The sequence below is a fragment of the Symsagittifera roscoffensis genome, chromosome 3 (assembly GCF_963678635.1).
Source record: "Symsagittifera roscoffensis chromosome 3, txSymRosc1.1, whole genome shotgun sequence".
Taxonomy (NCBI): Eukaryota; Metazoa; Xenacoelomorpha; order Acoela; family Convolutidae; genus Symsagittifera; species Symsagittifera roscoffensis.
The window spans coordinates 53,425,989-53,444,323 of NC_087064.1; the positions used below are offsets into that span (position 1 = coordinate 53,425,989).

Here is an 18,335-nt window from a genome sequence, read left to right on the forward strand (position 1 = left end):
GTTTTATTATGTAATTTTATTAGAAGAGCGTCAAATTCTTTCATAATTTTCATGATGATGTTTAAGAGTCATTACAACAACAAATTTTGTCTCCAACATTTTAACGGAAAACAGGAACTCCGTAAATACTCCTCCCCTGACAATTACAAAAGGGGGACGCATATTACCAGCTATGCGTTTAAAATGCTTAAATGTCTAACAATTGAATTAGTTATTTCCATCATAGAAGAGGGATTACTATAGAGATTTCAAAAACTAAAGCTAACAGGCAACTTTTACAAGTTTTTTTAAAGAACGTTGGACTATACTTGAATCATTTGAATGATAAGGGTAGCATTAAAAGTGTACCTTGGGGAATGTCTGCAGCTGAGTGAGGAACTGAGTGTTTCCCATCAGTTTCAGACTCTCTCCCCAAGAGGGCTTCACACACTCTTTCTCTGGGTCCTTGGTGGTTGGGTCAATCTTCTTCTGGAACAGGAGCAGCACAGCATCCATGATCCTCATGACCAGATGAGGAGGCTTGCCCAATTTTCTCACTGTGGAGATATCGGCCGCTTTGATCGTCTAAAATATGCATGACCAGTTTGGATAGCAATATCATAGAACACACATTGAAAGTCGTGTGGGAATGTGAAAGGAAAAACAAAGCTCAAATTGAAGTATCATTGAGATCAATACTCAAACTTTTCAGCCATTTTAGATGAATTTCTCATCTGCAATTTTTAAAATAGATTCTATTAATTTTCTGCTGATTTGAAAAGTGTTCTGCGCAGTGTGTCAGAAAAACCCCACTGTTACATGCAATTTTGCATTGTAGTTCGTACACTTTTGAAACGGATCTCCGATTTTTCTCTGAGCCGCGTCAATCTCAAGATTATCTTAGGACCATCCATGAGAGAACAAGATTCATTAAGAACCAGCTTCGTCAAACTCATTAACTGTTTTGCGTGTTCTTGGGGCAAAAACGGAAATGTATTCAATATTTGTTGTCACCATATGTGCTAATTACCTGCAATGCAGCCTCTGCCTCTGCGAGAGCAGGTGCAGCTGCGGACAGTTTCTTCTCTGCCACCGCCTTGTCCGCCTCGATCTCCTCCACCAGTGCCTGTGCCCTGTCCTTCACAGTCTGCACCTGGGCCTTCACGGCCTCCGCCGACGTCTGCTTGGCCGTCACCTCTTTCAACACCTGTCAACAGAGAAGAGTTTATCGGAAATTATTTAAAATTGTTTTTAAACAAAAAATGGTTGTTTTATTTAGCAAAAATGACGTTTTTTGTCTACCAAACAAAAATAAATCTAAGTTTTACAATGTTTTGAAAATTATACCCTGGATACAATTTTGTGAGTAAATGACTCGGTAGTTTTGGCGTTGATTATCAAACTTTTGATTATATTGAGCCCGAATTTTGCAAAAAAAATTGCACCATAAATTTTAACCAATTTTGTCTTTTCATTCTTTTTCACCTAAATTCAACCCAGTTTGAGAAACTTCGCGTTTTAATTTCAAAGTTTTATGCGTTTTGTTTGGATAATTTAAATCAGAACTGTATCTATAGATTCACTTTTTGAAGCAGTTTTTCCTGACAAATTAGTTAATAGTAACTTAAATTTAAAATTTCGAGAGCTAGTGTCAATGATATGCTTTTCAGAAAACAATGAAAGAAGAAAATTTCCCTATGACTTCCGAAAAACAATTTTTCAGGATTTTTGCTTTCATTAGGTACCTCAGAAATGAGCAATTTGAATTTGGAGTACAATAAAACAATACAATTGCTTTATCTAAATTTTGCAGCAAATCAAGATAACGCAGTGTTTAATTGGGTTTCTCTTGATTTGCCAGTGAAATTAATTTAGCCATCATACGAATTTTTTCTAGTCGAAATTCGACTTAAAACTTCCCAATTAAAAGTTTAGTTGAAAAGACCCTAAACGGCAAAGTACTTGGATATGGATAAGCACTATATTGCACATTTACTTATGATGACTGGGCATCGCTCTTATTTGTTGAACCCGGATATCATAGAGCAAATGCAACATGCAAACAAATGATGCAAACTATTTTGAATCACTTTTCTGGTGAACATCAATCAATCACAACCCAATACTACCACTATGATACAAGCTAATAAGCATAAAGATAGTAGCTGGCGGCGACTACGTACCTCGTCGGCCTCCTTGGACGCCACTGCCAACTCCTTCTCTTTCACGGCCAGTTCTTTACTGAGTGCATTCACACTCTCAGTCGCCTCCACCAACTTGTCCAGACCAGTCTGCATCCTCTGGGCCAGTGTCTGCAGTCGCTCTTTCTTCTCAGTGTAGATGCCTGCACAGTAAACTCATCGATTAGTACTCAGTTTGCTCAAACTATAGCACCCAGATTAGTCTAATAAATATCTAAAAACTAGTAACATTTAATTATCTTGAAGTGTAACGTGATCCCAGAATAAAACTCGGGAAAAATGTAGGTAGGATTTCTTTTTCATCCATTGAACGGTTTAATTTCGTCAGTTTTCCGAGTGGGATTTTTTCTAAAAAATATATTAAAAAATTGGTGTCGAGTAAATACGATACCAGACTTGACCCTACGAAATTTTTTTGTGGCAGTCTAAATTGAGTGAAAAAAAAACACCCTACACCATACTTTTTTCCCTTCATTTCGTTAAGTGGTCGAAACAATAACTGTTTTTGTACCTTTGTAGCCGTCCAAGAACGACAAGTAAGACTTGGGGGTCACGTGCGTCTCCCTTCTGAATCTGTTGAAGTACTCGACACAAATGTCTGCCACTCCGTCGTGGATCTCTCCCATCACAGCGATCAGAGCCGACTTGACGTTGTCGGCGGCCACTATCTCGAATGGCGAGAGGAAGTGACCCGACACTGCGACCAGTGCCTCCCGAGGCCACTTGTGGAACCAGTCCATCGTACAGCCAGACACAAGACCGGGGAATTTGAGCGAACGGTTTCGGAACTTCTCACCCACCTGAACGGACACACTTTGCAATTAGAAAAGAACTGACTTGCTTTTAAAGTAGAAGCTGAATCAAAACTAAAATCAAAAACGAGACTTACGAGTGAGACAAAACTTGAAATTCTGTAAAAAAAGCCAACCTACAAGAAAAGTTAAGGACATTATGAACTTGCGTTCATGATTTCTAAATCAAATATTTAACATTTCAAAATACATATCAAAACTAGTATTATAAAAAAACCTTTTGAAATTTAAGAACTTTCACATTCTGAGATGAACAAGGCTAAAACAACTAGCCGTAATCAAACAATTATGGTCCCATCAGGATGGGAACTCCGTTTCTTGGTATCAACTTACAGGAGAGAAGCAGAGAACGACGTGAAGGTTGTTTTTGACTCTTGTTAGGAAGTAGTCGTAGAGGTTCTCGATGGTCGGGGGTCTCCTCGGGTACTCCTTTTTCATCACTGGGATTAGCTCACCCGTGATCTCGTCCAACTCATCCCTCGCGAACAGATTTGACACCTGAAACAGTCAATTATTTAACAGACTAATAACAATTATTTCGATTGAGACTAAAATTGACACATTGCTGTGACAATATGACCTTTGATACTACTAGCAGCGGGTAATGTTACGCCATGGAAAAGTTAAACAGCTCAAATCGATCCCTGGTAATCTGGTAAAAACAATTAATTTTTCAAAAGATATTTGTATTGGATGTTATATATCTGTTTTTAAGTCAGACACATTTCACAAAAAATTTTTCAAGCCGCTTCTTTCAATCTGAGTTGTTTAGGTAATCGGAGACTTAGGCTACATGCTATGCTTTTTGGAGACTTTTGTTGATTTGGTTATGATTTTGTTGGTTGGATTTTTTTTTCTGCTGCTGCTGTTGATGTTGTTCTGTTTACTTCGCCTGAGCTGAGTACGTTGTTCATGTACTCGAGGAAATTCTCCTCTTTGATTTCGTTGTCTGTGAACACGAACACAGTTCCCTTCCCATCTAGCCCCGCAGAGCGGTAGAGAGTCTGCAGGTCTTGCATCAGGTTAGCAGCTGCGTACTGGCTGCATGTGCATATATGGCCCGTATTTCAAAAGGAAATTTTCGAAAAAAAACCTATTGACGAGTTTCAAATGCTAGCCTTTCAAATGTTTAATTAATTCAACAGAGTAATGATAATTTTGATATGATACGATGAAGAGGTGAAAAAAGTGTACGTAGCGAAGTTTGTGATTGTGGATCTGAACTAGCCTGTCGGGATGAATGAAAGAATTTTCATCAGTATTTGAGCCTGAATAATATCGATCTATTTTGGTCAACAGAGAGGTCCCATCACCCAATAAGTTCGTAATCAAAATAAAAAGAAAACCTTAAAATTAGGTTGAACATGGTGAAAACGTGATCAAATTACTTCTCCTGATGCGAGCACGTTGTTCATGTACTCTAGGAATCCCTCGTCTTTGATCTCGTTGTCGGTGAATATGAATGTCACTCCCAGTCCGTCTTTACCTGCCATGCGGTATAGCACTTTCAGGTCATCCATCAGATTGCTCTGGTTGTACGATCTGAATCACGGGGAAGGGCAAGGTAATGAAATGACAGGTTATGATATGTTATGAAAGATAAAAAGTTATATGAAACGATATGACTTTTGAAAAAATCTATTACCAAAACGAAGAAAAAAAACGCTTTCAAAATTTCAGCAGCACCTGCCACTTTTTTGTGACGAAAGTCAAAAATTAATGAAATTGACGAGATGCCCGGGTTGAGTTCGTCGAATTATGGATCGACCGTATAGGTCGAACGACGTCTGATTATAGACCCAAGTTATATAGGGTGACAGGAACATAAGGTCGACGAAAGTCGATACATAAGCCGACCAAAACGATGACATGGAAAACATTTCCAAAGGCATTGAAAAAGAGGCAATTTCTTTTTTACAATTTAAAAATGTATCTTTTACGCTTAAGCTTTTACGCTTAAGCAAAACACCCTCCTAAACGCTCTTTAAATGTTTCACTCAGAGAAAATCATTCGTTCAAATTTTTTTGGAAAAAATGAAAATAAAAATATGCAGATATATTTTAGAAGTATATTATTTACCGTGTGAGTGTGATTTGGAAGCTCTTGTATCCGGCGATGAATGAGGCCAGTCGAGTGAGACTCTGTTTGCCCGATCCACCCACTCCCACTAGCAGGGCATTTCCTCTGGGGGTTCGAATGATGCGCGAGATCTTGGTCAAGTGGCACATGCAGTCCTAAACAAAGAATACAGTTAAATTATTGTTTGTCAAAAATACTTGATACCTGTTATATCCATATAACTTCGAGCTTTCCGTTACCTTGCTGTTAATCCACGTTTTTTTATTAAAACAATACATTTTCTGAAAACGACGTAGAAAGTTGTTCAATGAAATGGAAACCTCATTTCTAAACTTTCGTTTTATTTAACAATGCATTTTGTCGATACTCGAAAACTTACAATCATCTTTCAAAGAAAAGCAACATATTTTGGATGGGGGTTAAATTAAAGGGCCCAACTGAAATCATAAATCATATGATTGAAGTGCATAACTTCAATGAGTAAACGTCTTTTTCTTCATTGAGACCATACCTTGAAGAATACGAGGTCCATGACGCCTCCTCTGACTGCCTCGTTGTACTGCACCTGGAACTCCTGCAGCTTACTCTTCAGCTGGTCGAAACTCACAATCGGCTCATACACTTTAGGGGCATCGAACACGGCGTCCTCAGCCTCCTCTCCTGCAATCATCATATCATTACATCATGCAAAATATTCTAGAAACCCGAGAAAAAGTTGAAATTGAGGTCTATTCCCATGCAAGAAGGATCGAATGAGCGAATTTCTCTCCAAACAACTTCCTTTAAACTGCCTAAAATTGACCAATTCTTTCATCCGAATCTTTGAATGCTGAATTATGATTGGCTAATACAATTTTGGGCATTCGGTTCTTAATGCATGAAAGATTCCCCCGTTGAGCTTAACACATGACAAAAGTGAGCTGTAACTGCTCACATTTAAGTGGTCTAAAAGGTAAATTAATGCGGCTGATGAGTGAATGAGCTGAAAGAGAATTGGGCATGTGCTAAACAAAAAATGGACTTAGTTTGCAGGTTAAAGCTGAAATAATCAACAAAAAATGCAATTGTCTTGATTGATTTTGTTACCTGGCACTGATACTTCTGAATAATTTCAACGCACTGACAGAACACCCAATTTTTGTACAGTTTAAAATCTCAATTTTATCTTAAACAAATAAACGTTAAATTTCTTGCAAGTGATAATTAAATGAAATTTTAGCGCCGCAACGCCAGCATCGCGAAAGATTATAGATATAATTTTAAGTATCATAACATGAATATGACACGCTCAACTTGCTGACATTTGAAAGCTAGTTTTTGAGACAGAGTCCGCCCAAACTTCCGTTTATTCAAATCTCACAGTATTCTCAAATCTCATAGTAAAGCATAAAGTATATGCGGATTTTGTATCAGGTAACGAATTCACCCTTTTTGCAATAGATTTTTAAAAAGCTGATAATTTTTGATGTTTCTGTAGTTTGAATCAGCGGAAGTTCTTGACCTCGCTTTGAACCTGCTGCCGCTTTTGCTGCTTAGTGAACTATTTGCGAGGTAGATTTATTGGATCGATCAACGTTTGAGGAAAATGAACCCGATAACAAAAGAATGATATAACTTTAAAAAATGCCATCTTGATTACAATTACCGTTAAACTTACGGCTGCTTCTCGCTTGCTTCTCACCATCCTCGCCTGCGATTGGTTGAAAAAACTCCCACGTTTCAATTACTCAATTTTGATCTCATAATTCATATTTTTTTATCGCGATTCTACAACTTGCGTTTTACATAAGTTCGAAACTGAGTGCAATTCAGTTCTTGAGAGCTCGATAATCAGCCAAGGTTGTTCACTTGATTATGTAATGAGTGTACGAGTGTTATGCAACAATGACTCACCAGTGGGCTCGGGTGCTTCTCGGAGGAAGTCGACAAAGTAGGGCTCCATTTCCATGTACTGGGTGTACTCAGCGCCCAGTTCGTCAGTCACCAACTGAAACAAGCTTGGTTTATATCAATCTGTTCGCTATTTACGGATCGCAACTTATACTAGTGTTCTAATAAACCTTCGCAACTTATACTAGTGCTCTAATAAACAACTTCAATTTAGATTAACAAGTTTTTGAGTATCATACTTTTGGACTCCAAAAAGCAATTAAACGTTTTTGCTCATTGATTAAACTAAATGAACGTTTTACTTAAAATATTTTTGAAATTTTGCACCGTGTTCCAAGAAAACAATTAGATTTTTTAATGATTCCATGTAAGAAGACCGTTAAGAAATCATGCAATCAAATCTTAAAGCCCTCCAGCGTGATTGTGTTATAACCAATCAGTATATGTTACCAAAAGCGAGCAAATAAATCACCTGTTTGATAGATTTGTCGAACCAGTTCATGTCGTCATAATTGATGAACCGATCTGCAATAACTCGAGTGCACTCGTGTTTGTACAGCTGCACCAGGGTCTTCGAGTCATTGGCCACATCTGAAGAGGTGTTGATCATTCCCTGCCAGATTCGGGAGAGATCTCTCAAGTTGAAGATGTAGTGGAACTTGGCTGGGGTTGGCAACATCTTTATCTTCGTCTTCTGCCAGATGATTCGGGTTAGGGGTACTAGCTTCCCGACTATTTCCTGTGTTTCGACTGAGAAGCCACGCTCGGGGACGTAGTGGCCTTAAAAATAGCATTAAACAGTCAGTTAAGCTTTCATGAACTGTTTTCTTTGGATCAATTTGCATTAAAAAGATCAAAATAATCGCTGAACGTAAAAACAAATAATCTGAACACAAGTTATCAAATCATCAAATTTCTTTGATAATTTAGAGCAAGTCATTCAAAAAATCTGCCGGAAAAACTAGTAGAAGCCAATTAAGCTGCTTTTGGTTTGTTGTTTAGCTTGCCTTCAGCTGCCTAAAGTTTCCCGTTTAATTTATGAGTGGTAGAGTCATTAGTGACCTTTTCCGATAGTTGAGAAGATCTTGTCGATAGATGCATTGGAGGGCAGAGTGGAGTTGAAGACGTTGAACTGTCTCTTCAGTCTCTGGGGGATGTCGTTTCTACCCCCTCCCGGGTGGATCATGGCAGCCATGAACTGGATGTCCACTATGTTGGTGAACTCGCCCGGCTTCTCCAAATTGTAGAAGCCCTTGTTCTCCATAGTCTGACGTACAATTTCGTTCGTGATCTGGAACAGACAAATTAAAACTAATAATTACGATAAACAGAGCCAACGGACAATAAGAATAGTGTCAATGAACTCAAGGACACGCAAAAAATGATTGCTGTTTCGAAAATCTTGCCACTTTCGAGTTCGGAAGTTAAAAAAATATATGGCCTCAAAGCTCTTCCAATTTTACGAATCTTTTATGATTGACTTTTTTAGATTAAACAAACCCATTTTCAATAAACTGGACCAATAATTTTATATGCTTGGAGTTTTATTGTTCCGACTTTCGTAACAAAAGTAACGCAATATTTGTGCTCGGGGTAGGGTTTTTTCTTCAGACAAACGTCGACTTTTTTTTGTCTTTCGTAACTGACGAGCTGATATTTGCCGTTTTTCAGACTAATTCACACGGGGAAACGGACAAGGTTTTTTTCTTCAGACAAACTTCGACTTTTTAACTGGCTAATTTTGACGGAATCATTCAGAAGGTATTGTTGTCCTGAGCTTAAGCTTGAAGAGATATTTTACCTGTGATCGTTTTTCGTGAAGTTATGGAGGTATAAAAAATGCCATTTTGGCCAATTTGGGAAAAACGAACGCGCGATATAATTCGCGCTATTAACGCGTAAGCGGAGATTTAATCCGTCAAAGAAATCGTTCCAAATTGGTTGAAGGAAGCTTGGTCGCCATAATTGATTTGTTACTAGGAGCAAAATCTATCACTTTGTACTTTATATGGCGTGTAGTGGGATGATTTTCACAAAAAATCTCATATTAAGAATTTTTTTTCATTTTATTTTATTACATTAAATTTTTTCTTTTTATTACTGCACCATAGACCTTATAAAGCAGTCGGAACGTTCAGGGCTTTGCGCTGATACGAGCAGTCTTGTTTCCTTTTGTTTTCCACGCAAAATTAGGTACAACAAATAATCATCGGAATGGGTTGAGTGATATATCACATTGAAGCCCTTTCAGTCGCGACTCAAACGAAATTAAAAAAACGTTCAAAAATTGTCCCAGTGGCGAGAAAAACCGGTTTGAAATTTTTGAGTTTTAGTCTTATTTCGAACAAGTAAAGCAAGCGAGCAGGCTTATTCTAAAAATTTTTTTAAAAATTAACAATCGGAGAGGGTCGAGCGATATATCATATGAGAGCCCTTCCAGTCGTGATTCAAACGACATTAAAAAGTTTGAAAAAAATCATCTCTCAGTTTCGAAAAAAAACTCGTTTAAAGTTTTTGATTTTTGGTCTAATTTCGAGTGAGGAACGCACGCGATCGAGTAACGTTCGTTAAGTGTAACATTTGATGGATATTGGTCAATTGAACAAGAAAAAATTTGATTTCATTAAAAAAAATAGTTGTAGAGGCTTCATTTAGCGCTTCCCTAGGAATCGAAGTTTTCGTAAAAATTTTAGTGCCAAATATTATAATTTTTTTGAATTTCTTTGTGTTTGTTTGTTTTTCATTTTTCAATGACAACTGTTGTCAACTTAACTTAAATTGCTGATTTTATACGCGTTTGTATAGTTTTCTCACCACATTACCCACAAAGAAACGACAATAAATTGAAGAAAAAATCAAAAAAAAATGTTTTGCATTTTTTTTATAAATGAGGTCGGAACATTCTGTTCTACATGCACAGCAACCGGCTATCCTTGTTTTTTTTTAATATGGCCATGAAAAGAAAATCAGGAAAATTTCAAAACTAATTGTAGAAAAAACCTAGGCAATCATTCGATTTGTCCTGTAAAGATGCCTCAAAAAATGAAGTTACCAATGAACGAAAAAAAAAGTTTTGTATTTGTTTTGGGCTTAAATAATTTCCCAAATTTTGCTTCATAAAAACCACAGGGGAAAACCTCTTTTAGAAAAAATTTAGAGAACTAGGGAATGCTTAAGTCAAAAAAGCGAGAGGATCTCTGATATTCAATCTTCACAAGAAAAATAATTTCTCCCCACATTACACGACTATTAATTATACTACAACCAGTGGTTTTCAGAGGTACCTTCTAGGGGAAATAAATCTGTTAGAAACTATAATTTATCCATAATGCCATACTATATTGAAACTGCACCCAGTGAGCATAAGGTGTTAAGTACTGCTTCATACAAAAAAAACAGGCAAAATAGGCAGAAAATTTGCCCATTTACGGTTAATCTGGGGTTTCAGCAAAGCTTAAAAATTTCGAATTGGCTGGCCTTAAATAAATAGACAAAAATAGTTTTTAAACTACCCCCATGTAAACTACCCCCATTGATTCTCGCGCAAACTAATGGAGACCGGCTAAGACAAACCAATGCCCTTCCTCACCTGGTCTCCCCAGTCGTTGATGACTGGCATGTTGATGTCATCCACAAACACAGTCATCTTCTTGTTTGCCGGGGGTCCATAAGTAGTACCCACTCTCTTGTCCACATAACTCTCCACAGTCCTCTGGAACATGATGGGCTCAGTGGCCGAGGAGAAGTTCATGCTCTTGCTCAGGTGGTACTCGGCGTCATATCGCCCACAGAAGCCTTTGATCATCACTGTCTTCGCAGTACCCTGCTCACCTGAACATCAAGCACCAATTGAACTTTACACTCAATCATAAACAATTTTAAAAATGTTTTCTCATGTAAGCGAACATGTAGCTTGCATGCACAATAATAGTCATTTTTTGAAGCGCTTTCAAATCATCAGTTGATGTTTGTTATGATCAACTGATGATTTGAAAACGCTTCAAAAAATGGCGCCAATATATACTAAGTTTGAAGGGGAGCGCGCGCCGAAAAAACGCTTTTTAATTTTTTGGTCAAAATTATCCAAGAAGGCAGGGGCGGATCCAAATTTTGTCGACCAAATTGATTTACCGAGCTCTCCCAAAGCACTACAAAGACTCTGTTTTGGCCAAAAACTCAGCGCCGCATTCAAAATTTTGAAAAAACAGGCCAAAAAAGGCATTTTTAGGCACTTTTTGAAAAATTTTGACCAAAAAAATCGCGTTTTTTAGGTGCGCGCTCCCCCCTTAAAATATTATATATTGGCGCCAAAGGCGCCTTTAGAAAAATTTTAGGGTCCGTCACCAAAAATGGATATCTCAAAATATTATTAAAAATTTGTCCCTGCAAGAAGGGCATTTTTGACTTGTTCATGTGACTTTATTTTAAGCGAAAAGTGGCAACCACGCTCTAGAAATTTCCACAAAAGATTTTCAGAAGGCATTCATAATACTCCTATTGTCTAAAGTAGGACACTCTGTTAGATTCTTTTGTTTTTACCATCTCGAGCATCAAACAAAAAACTGACCGATAAGCAGCACTCCCTTCTCCTGTTTGGCGATCACTTGGATCAGGAAGTCCGTCCGGATGTTGTCCACGTTAGGAACCAAAATTCCAGAGTAGTCCGGAGTCGAATCCTTCGGGTAGTCGAAGTCGGGTACCTGATTAGAAAATTTCGAATGAAATCTCACTACGTAGTCAAATCTTATGGAAAATTATCTTAAAAACAACACCTTCCAACTATTATTGAGCTTAAGACGTAATTAAATTCATATCCGAACTTCTGGTGGCTAAAAAAACTTCTGCATTAATTACCTCAAATTGATTTACTAACAGCCAGGCAGGATGTTGTTCAACTAGGGAAAGCTGATGCAGAACTACTGTTCAAAAAATATGAAACTCTCGTACAAACTCTGCTCTGTATTCGATTTATGACATAACTTAAAAGGCTGTTTTCAAAATTACATTCTGGTACCAATCTCATTTTCTTAATTGTCAAATGCTTTATGAAATGAAATAGGGCTAGAATACAGTATGTTTTTTTTCTAAATGAAAAAATTAATTTTTTTATTTGTTTATAAAAGAAAAAAATCAAGGTACCTTTTTGCTCCAGTGATCCCAATCTCCTGATTCATTTACGAAAAACTCAAATATAGTATCGCCGTCGAACTCTGCTTTTGGCAAATCGACCACCTTCATTTTCCTTAACTCGGCTTCCATTTTTGATCTGTCTCCCAGCTCCAAAACAGCTCCTAGAGACCACATGATTGCAAAGACAAACAGCCTCTCCAGATGTTTATCTGACGGTAACTTTGCATTTTCCTCGCTGGGCAGCAGCCCATCCATCATGTCCAAACTCTGTCGGACATACATGGCTTCTAGAAGCGGCATTTTTGGCACAAGGTTCTGATTGATATACGTGTACAATTGTGGGAAAACTTTTTCGTACAGCTGGTAAACGGTGTCAGAGATTCCGTTAGGTTGTCGGCGACACCATGCGCGGACGAGCGGGTCCCAATCGAGAATCGAACTTGACATGAATACCATGCCGTTTCTCGACACAGTAGCCGGCGAAGCGTTGTCAATGTTATGTGGTTCGAATACCACTTTGCAGTTCGGAGCCATGACAATTCGATCTCCGTTCGCCAAGGTCAAGGTCTTGTTATCGTCCAACACAGAGTTCAAATTTTCAATCCAGATAGCATCTACTGGACCGTCCAGAACAATCCAGACATTGTCACTCTTCTTGACTTTGTGAGTTCGGCGCCAGAGAGTCGAGAAAATACCATCAGTCCAGTCATTGGTAGCGGCATCCAGGCGTCCAAACATCTGCGGCGCAGTGATGGCTTTCGGGTTCATTCTCATTTCCTTATGGGGGGCTCCACAATCAGTCATAGCTTTCATCAGCATCTGGATACATTTAGTCTTTCCTGCTCCCGAGGGTCCGAGAGCCATCATTCCCCAACGGACTCTTTGGGTTTCGTACAGTTGGATCAGCTTCAGAACCCACGGTGCATGGTGAATCAACTGAGCTTCCTCAATTTCCTTCTTAATCGCACCTTCAATATCCGGGTATCCTTTTTTATCCAGATCAATGCCAGGAAACAGATCGTCGATTAGCGAAAGGAAAAGCGGTTCGTCCTCGTCTACAAGTTTAGACAAGTTCATATCTCGCAAAACTCTCATCACAGTGATGTTCTCAGCATCTTGGGGGTTCAGACGCTTCTCACCACCCAAAGTACGCAATACTGACAAAATGTTTCTCAAACCGAAATCGTAATGGACTTGTTTAGTTAGTTGCAATTCGCACAGTTTGTACAGTGTGAAAAATTTTCGGGACAGAATTATGTTCTGCTGGAAACCGCAGCTGGCCAGTTTGACACGCATGATGATCATACGGTCCGGTACCATCATAGCGACGGATCTGAACTGAATCTTCAGATTCTCAGGCAACTCCTGACGTCCGGCGTAACCCGGATTCATTGTGATGAAGAGACCAAACTCTGGGTCGCAGTCCACAATGTCACCATCAGTGAAGACGAATTGGGTCTTCTTTTCCTTTTTACACTGCAGCACCACGTAAATCTGTTGAGCAGCGACGGACAACACGGGGAGGTCAATTCGGTTGAACTCATCGAAGCATCCCCAGGAGCCAGACTGTGCCAGACCCTTGTAGATCCTACCCAGACCTCGGAAGTCCATCTGATCGGAGCAGTTGAACACGACAACGTATTTGCCTAGACAACGAGCCATGTCTTTGGTGGTCTCGGTTTTTCCTGTACCAGCCGGTCCAGCAGGAGCTCCTCCGAGTGACATACCAAGGGCTTGCGCCAAGGTAATGTAACACCTTAAAAACAATCATCAATAGTTTTAGATCAACGAAACGAATAAACTTCGAGAGCAACATCATGGTAATTTAGGCCGGGTAATGTAAATTCAAACACAATCAAATATCGATGAAAACTCAAAGTATCAGGAATTTAATCTTTAGTTATGACCAGATGGAGGAGGGACGAACATCTGCACGACATCCACAAGTTTTTAGTCAGAACCTTCAAAGACTATGTAAACAATCCCCCCCCAAAAATTAATTTAGGGGGCATAAAATTCACTTGGTAAATGCACTTTTTGGCGAGTTGAGCGATGCGAATTTTCAAACAATCAGAATGCAGTATTTTTGAGATAAATAGAAATAAATCAAGGTGAGTAAATATTTGACCACTTATACAGGGCTAATTTTCGCTCACACAGTCCGGGGACAATACGAACAAAGTTTGAAATTTCAAACGCGTTTTTCTCAAATTGGGTTAAGATTAGACAAAAATAGAAGAACACAAAAGTTGCTTTGATCTTCACCAGAATTAATATAATGCATTTTTTTTTCTCGAAATTTTCAACCAAAATTTTACCCCAAAAGTGGGGCAATTTTGGCTTTTTTAAATTATCAATAATAACGCTGAAACTACCAGGTTAATTGATGAGAAAGTTATATCAAAAGAAGCCTCAAAGTCTAAAAGGGTAAAGCTTCCAAAAGAGTATACTTTTGGTTGATAGCCGAAAAAAGTCATTTTTATTATATAAAAATCAAAATCTTAACTTGAAAACAAGTTTCAAAAGTTATATTTAAATTTTTGGAAGTTTTACCTATAACTATGTTGAGCTGTATAAGAGGCTTTTTTTGATATAACTTTCTCATCAATTAACTTGGTAGTTTCAGCTATTTTCTTGATTAATTAAAAAGTAAAAATGACCCACTTTTGGGGTAATGTTTAGTTAACAGTTTCGAGGAAAAAAAGGCATCATATTAATTCTGGTGAAATTCTAAGCATTTTTTGTTTTCTTTTTGTTTGTTGTCTAATCTCGGCCCAATTTGAGAAAAAACGAGTTTGAATTTTCAACTGTTTGTTCATTGTGTCCGGTTAGTTTAAGTCAGTACTGTATTGCCGCTCACGTGTTAACAGCACGAAACTTGTCGCACTTTAACTGTCCCCAATCGCGATCTATAAACCCCCGTAACTTAACGAAAAATGACCACAGGTGAAATATCTTTATATTTTTGAGCTCAGGACAATACCTTGCGAAGAGTATTAAAAATTCAGTCAGTAATGGCTAGTTATCATTAAAGTGTTAAATTCGTATTTTAGTTGGTTGCGGAGGAGAAAATTCAATTGTTCGATGTTGGAAGGGGGAGGGGGTAGAGAATGTTTAGATGCGCCCATTTTTTTAAAGTTAAATAGTCTTTCATGTGTTTTGACAGCTCTGAAACTCAATTTGGTCGACCTAGAAATGGTCAAAGTCCGTTTAATTTTATTCACAGCTCAATCAACATTTCGATCTTTTCTCTCGCACCTGTCAGTGAGTGGGGTGATTACGAGTCTGTCTGTGCAGCCGAGGTACTCATTCATGTAGTTGAAGTTGACGTCTGTGATGGATACTAGACACTCGTCCGTCTCCTCCTTGAAGTAGAACCTACTCTGTTTCAGCCACTCAAAGTCACCTAAAGGCAGCGTAAAAGTTTGATATTAAATGAAATAAAGCCATTCCCGTTTTAAAAAATAATAATGACTAATATGGTCTAACAGAAAAAAACAGGGGCCAGGATGAATGACAGCTTTTTGAAAAGTGGCTGGAGGGGGTAGTTTCGCATGAAAACATAATAGAATATGAATCTCATTGCGAGGCCATAGTTCAGACAAACCATAAGAATGGGCGTTGGCATATCCCTACATTAAAACTTCAAAATGAACCTTTAGGGGAGCGGTGGTGAAGTGGTTACGTCTCCGCCTCTCAATCGAAAGGTCGGATGTTCGAGGCCCACCATGATCCGTGCTCGTTGCTTGAGGGTGAAGCAACAGTACCCAGCCCAGAAAAATAACCAAAAAAATTGCATGTAGTTCTTAAACAGGGGCACAACAGCGGTTCGCCGTGATGAGCTGTACAGCTCTTGTGTTGGTCCTTTCCCCCATGGATAAATGGTCTTAAAATAAACCTTAACCCACCTGGTGACTTGATGTTGAGTCTGACAAGGTCGTCAAAGATGTCCTTCTGATGCACATGAATGGTAATGAGGGTCTCAAACTTCGTCCTCTCCATCTTAGTCAACTCATGAGTAGTCTGGTCGATCAACTCGTTCAAGATTTCCAAGAACATCTGGTTAGTGTTAGCCATGATCTAACAGCAAAAAGTATGTTTCAATTCATCTGTAACTTCATTACAAAACCATCACGCGAAACTATCGCACAATCGATTCAAATTGAAATATTTGTTTATTTCAAACTGATACATGAAAGTTATAATTCAAAAACTTAACAGGAAATACCAAAACAGAGAATATATTTGAGCTTCAAAAAACGAAACAAAAACACCACTTCTCACCACCAGTAAAATTGGAATATTATCTCACTTTTCGATCCGTTTTTGCATTTTGCAACGCGACTTCCGAGTCTCTAGTCCAGATGATCTGCAAAGCCAGAAGACCCACTTGGGCTGCAAACTGGTTCTGGAACTCAATCATCTTAAATCCAGTATCTCCCAACGCCACATTCGCTCTTCGAATCACACTATGAAGCGACTTTTGCTGCTCAGTCAAGACAGTTCCAAGCCAGATCTCGACGTTTCCTTGAGCCATAACAGGCCTTTCGAAATCGATGCTCTCGCCTTCGGATGAGTTGAACGCCACCATTTTGTCATACTCTTTGTCATGGAATGTCACAGTCGCCAAGTTATCGAAAATGTTCAGCAAGTGCGCTTGGATAGTGTGCGAGTCACTTGCCTGTCCGAGGATCTCGAGCAGACTCGGATCCGAGACGAAGAAGAATCGGGGGAAGATCAGACGTTTCTTTTCCAGGTATCCTGTCAAAGACTTCTGACACAATTCGAGTTGTTCCAGAAGATGGGGAAGAAGCTGACCAAGCATGTCATCTCCGACACAACATGTGACCACATTAGGGTTCTCGTGAGCATGAGTCATGATTTTAACCCAGGATTTGTCAATGTTTGAGAACCGCTTGGCCTCCTGGGGAAGTTGCTTGGCGATGTCTCCGCCCACGAATACAGCCTCCAAGTATACCCACAAGTTCTGCACTGTCATCCAATTCTCAATGATCTCGGTGGTAGTAGATAACTTCTGCACCCATTTCTGAATGTCAGCTTTGAATGGTGCGTTGTATCTGAAAACAACACAAATATCTTAGATAAAAGTTTTGCTATGCTTTCTAGTGTTCCTCAAACTCAACAAATAGTTTTCGCAATGAGAATTATTCTGGCTCTAAGATTTGCTGATCAAAAAAGCCTCAAATTTCAATCGCTCGAAATGTACACTATCAATAGAGAACATAGAGTACAACTGAAGTGAACACTGACCTGTTGCTCATGAGAGATCCGAGTATCATGAGTGAGTCTTCCATGAGTGCCACTATCTCACTCGTCTCCTGTCCCTTGAGAAGCAGTTCTCCTCTGGTCTTGAAGTTGGAGAAGGAGAAGCTCTGCACACTCCAATCACTCACCACCTGCTTCAGTTTAGCCTCGATGTCCTTCTCTTTCACAGCCGCTATGCAGATGTCCTAAAGAGAAAAGACAGAGATAAAGATACTCAATAAGATGTTAGCTCCCGAACAGCTCCTGATGACAATATGTTTTCGTCTCCATTTTTTATGCAGCAGCATTATTATCAATTCCTGGCAATTAACTTGGTTTCTATTGTGGAAACTTTTGTTTTGGCACCGACCTTGGGATCAAGTAGAGTTTGACTCGCTACCTTGACGTTGAATCTTCTCAAGCAAAAACTGGGCCTGGAATGTTTGGACAAAAAATCATCACATTTACGATATCAACGTCTGTATATTGAAGCCGGATAACTTTTCTTCAAAAAAAAATTGCGTTTTAGATTTCCCAACTAACCTTACATCCTTCTAAACAACTTTTCAAATCAACTATAATATTCTATCCGAATGGATCTAAGATTACAAAGGTATCCGACCTCGATGTCTTCTTTGTACTGTAGGAGAGGGGCCTCCATGATGTTTTTCAGCAGGAAGTTCTCGCTCTCTATCTCGAATGTATGGCCAGTGAGAGTGGCGATTCTGTCCCAATGCCTCGTTTTCATGGACTTGTTGGCCATCATCTCCAGCAGAGGACAAGTCTCGTTGAAGTCGTCAATCGTTTTCTTTAACTCCTCAAATGCTTGCCAGTCTTTCAACGCTTTCGGCAGTTTTCGACACCTGCGAAGAAGTTCATTTAAATCTACTCGTCAGCAAGCAATGATATCATTACACAACTAATTTTGGCGTAGCACTGTTGTTATCTAAACGGGTAAAATAAAAGTGAAGCTATCTA

The 18,335-nt window shown here is 38.9% G+C and overlaps 2 protein-coding genes across 2 annotated transcripts in view; one reads left to right on the forward strand and one right to left on the reverse strand.

Moving 5' to 3' along the window:
• The window catches only part of LOC134842939 (flap endonuclease 1-like), a 323,491-nt gene that overhangs the window by 38,174 nt on the left and 266,982 nt on the right, over positions 1–18,335 (forward strand). The window lies entirely within an intron of this gene.
• Positions 1–18,335, reverse strand: part of LOC134841166 (dynein axonemal heavy chain 5-like) — a 57,755-nt gene that overhangs the window by 13,843 nt on the left and 25,577 nt on the right. The window contains exons 23-41 of the mRNA XM_063856969.1: positions 17,980–18,220; positions 17,364–17,563; positions 16,405–17,170; positions 16,001–16,172; positions 15,351–15,498; positions 12,102–13,848; positions 11,530–11,662; positions 10,552–10,793; positions 8,025–8,253; positions 7,435–7,742; positions 6,966–7,059; positions 5,584–5,732; positions 5,073–5,227; positions 4,381–4,534; positions 3,326–3,490; positions 2,692–2,980; positions 2,163–2,323; positions 1,010–1,186; positions 349–564 (exon numbers count right to left, since the gene is read on the reverse strand). Of these exons, the coding sequence (XP_063713039.1) occupies positions 349–564; positions 1,010–1,186; positions 2,163–2,323; positions 2,692–2,980; positions 3,326–3,490; positions 4,381–4,534; positions 5,073–5,227; positions 5,584–5,732; positions 6,966–7,059; positions 7,435–7,742; positions 8,025–8,253; positions 10,552–10,793; positions 11,530–11,662; positions 12,102–13,848; positions 15,351–15,498; positions 16,001–16,172; positions 16,405–17,170; positions 17,364–17,563; positions 17,980–18,220 (5,746 nt within the window). The remainder of the gene's footprint in view (positions 1–348; positions 565–1,009; positions 1,187–2,162; positions 2,324–2,691; positions 2,981–3,325; positions 3,491–4,380; positions 4,535–5,072; positions 5,228–5,583; positions 5,733–6,965; positions 7,060–7,434; positions 7,743–8,024; positions 8,254–10,551; positions 10,794–11,529; positions 11,663–12,101; positions 13,849–15,350; positions 15,499–16,000; positions 16,173–16,404; positions 17,171–17,363; positions 17,564–17,979; positions 18,221–18,335) is intronic.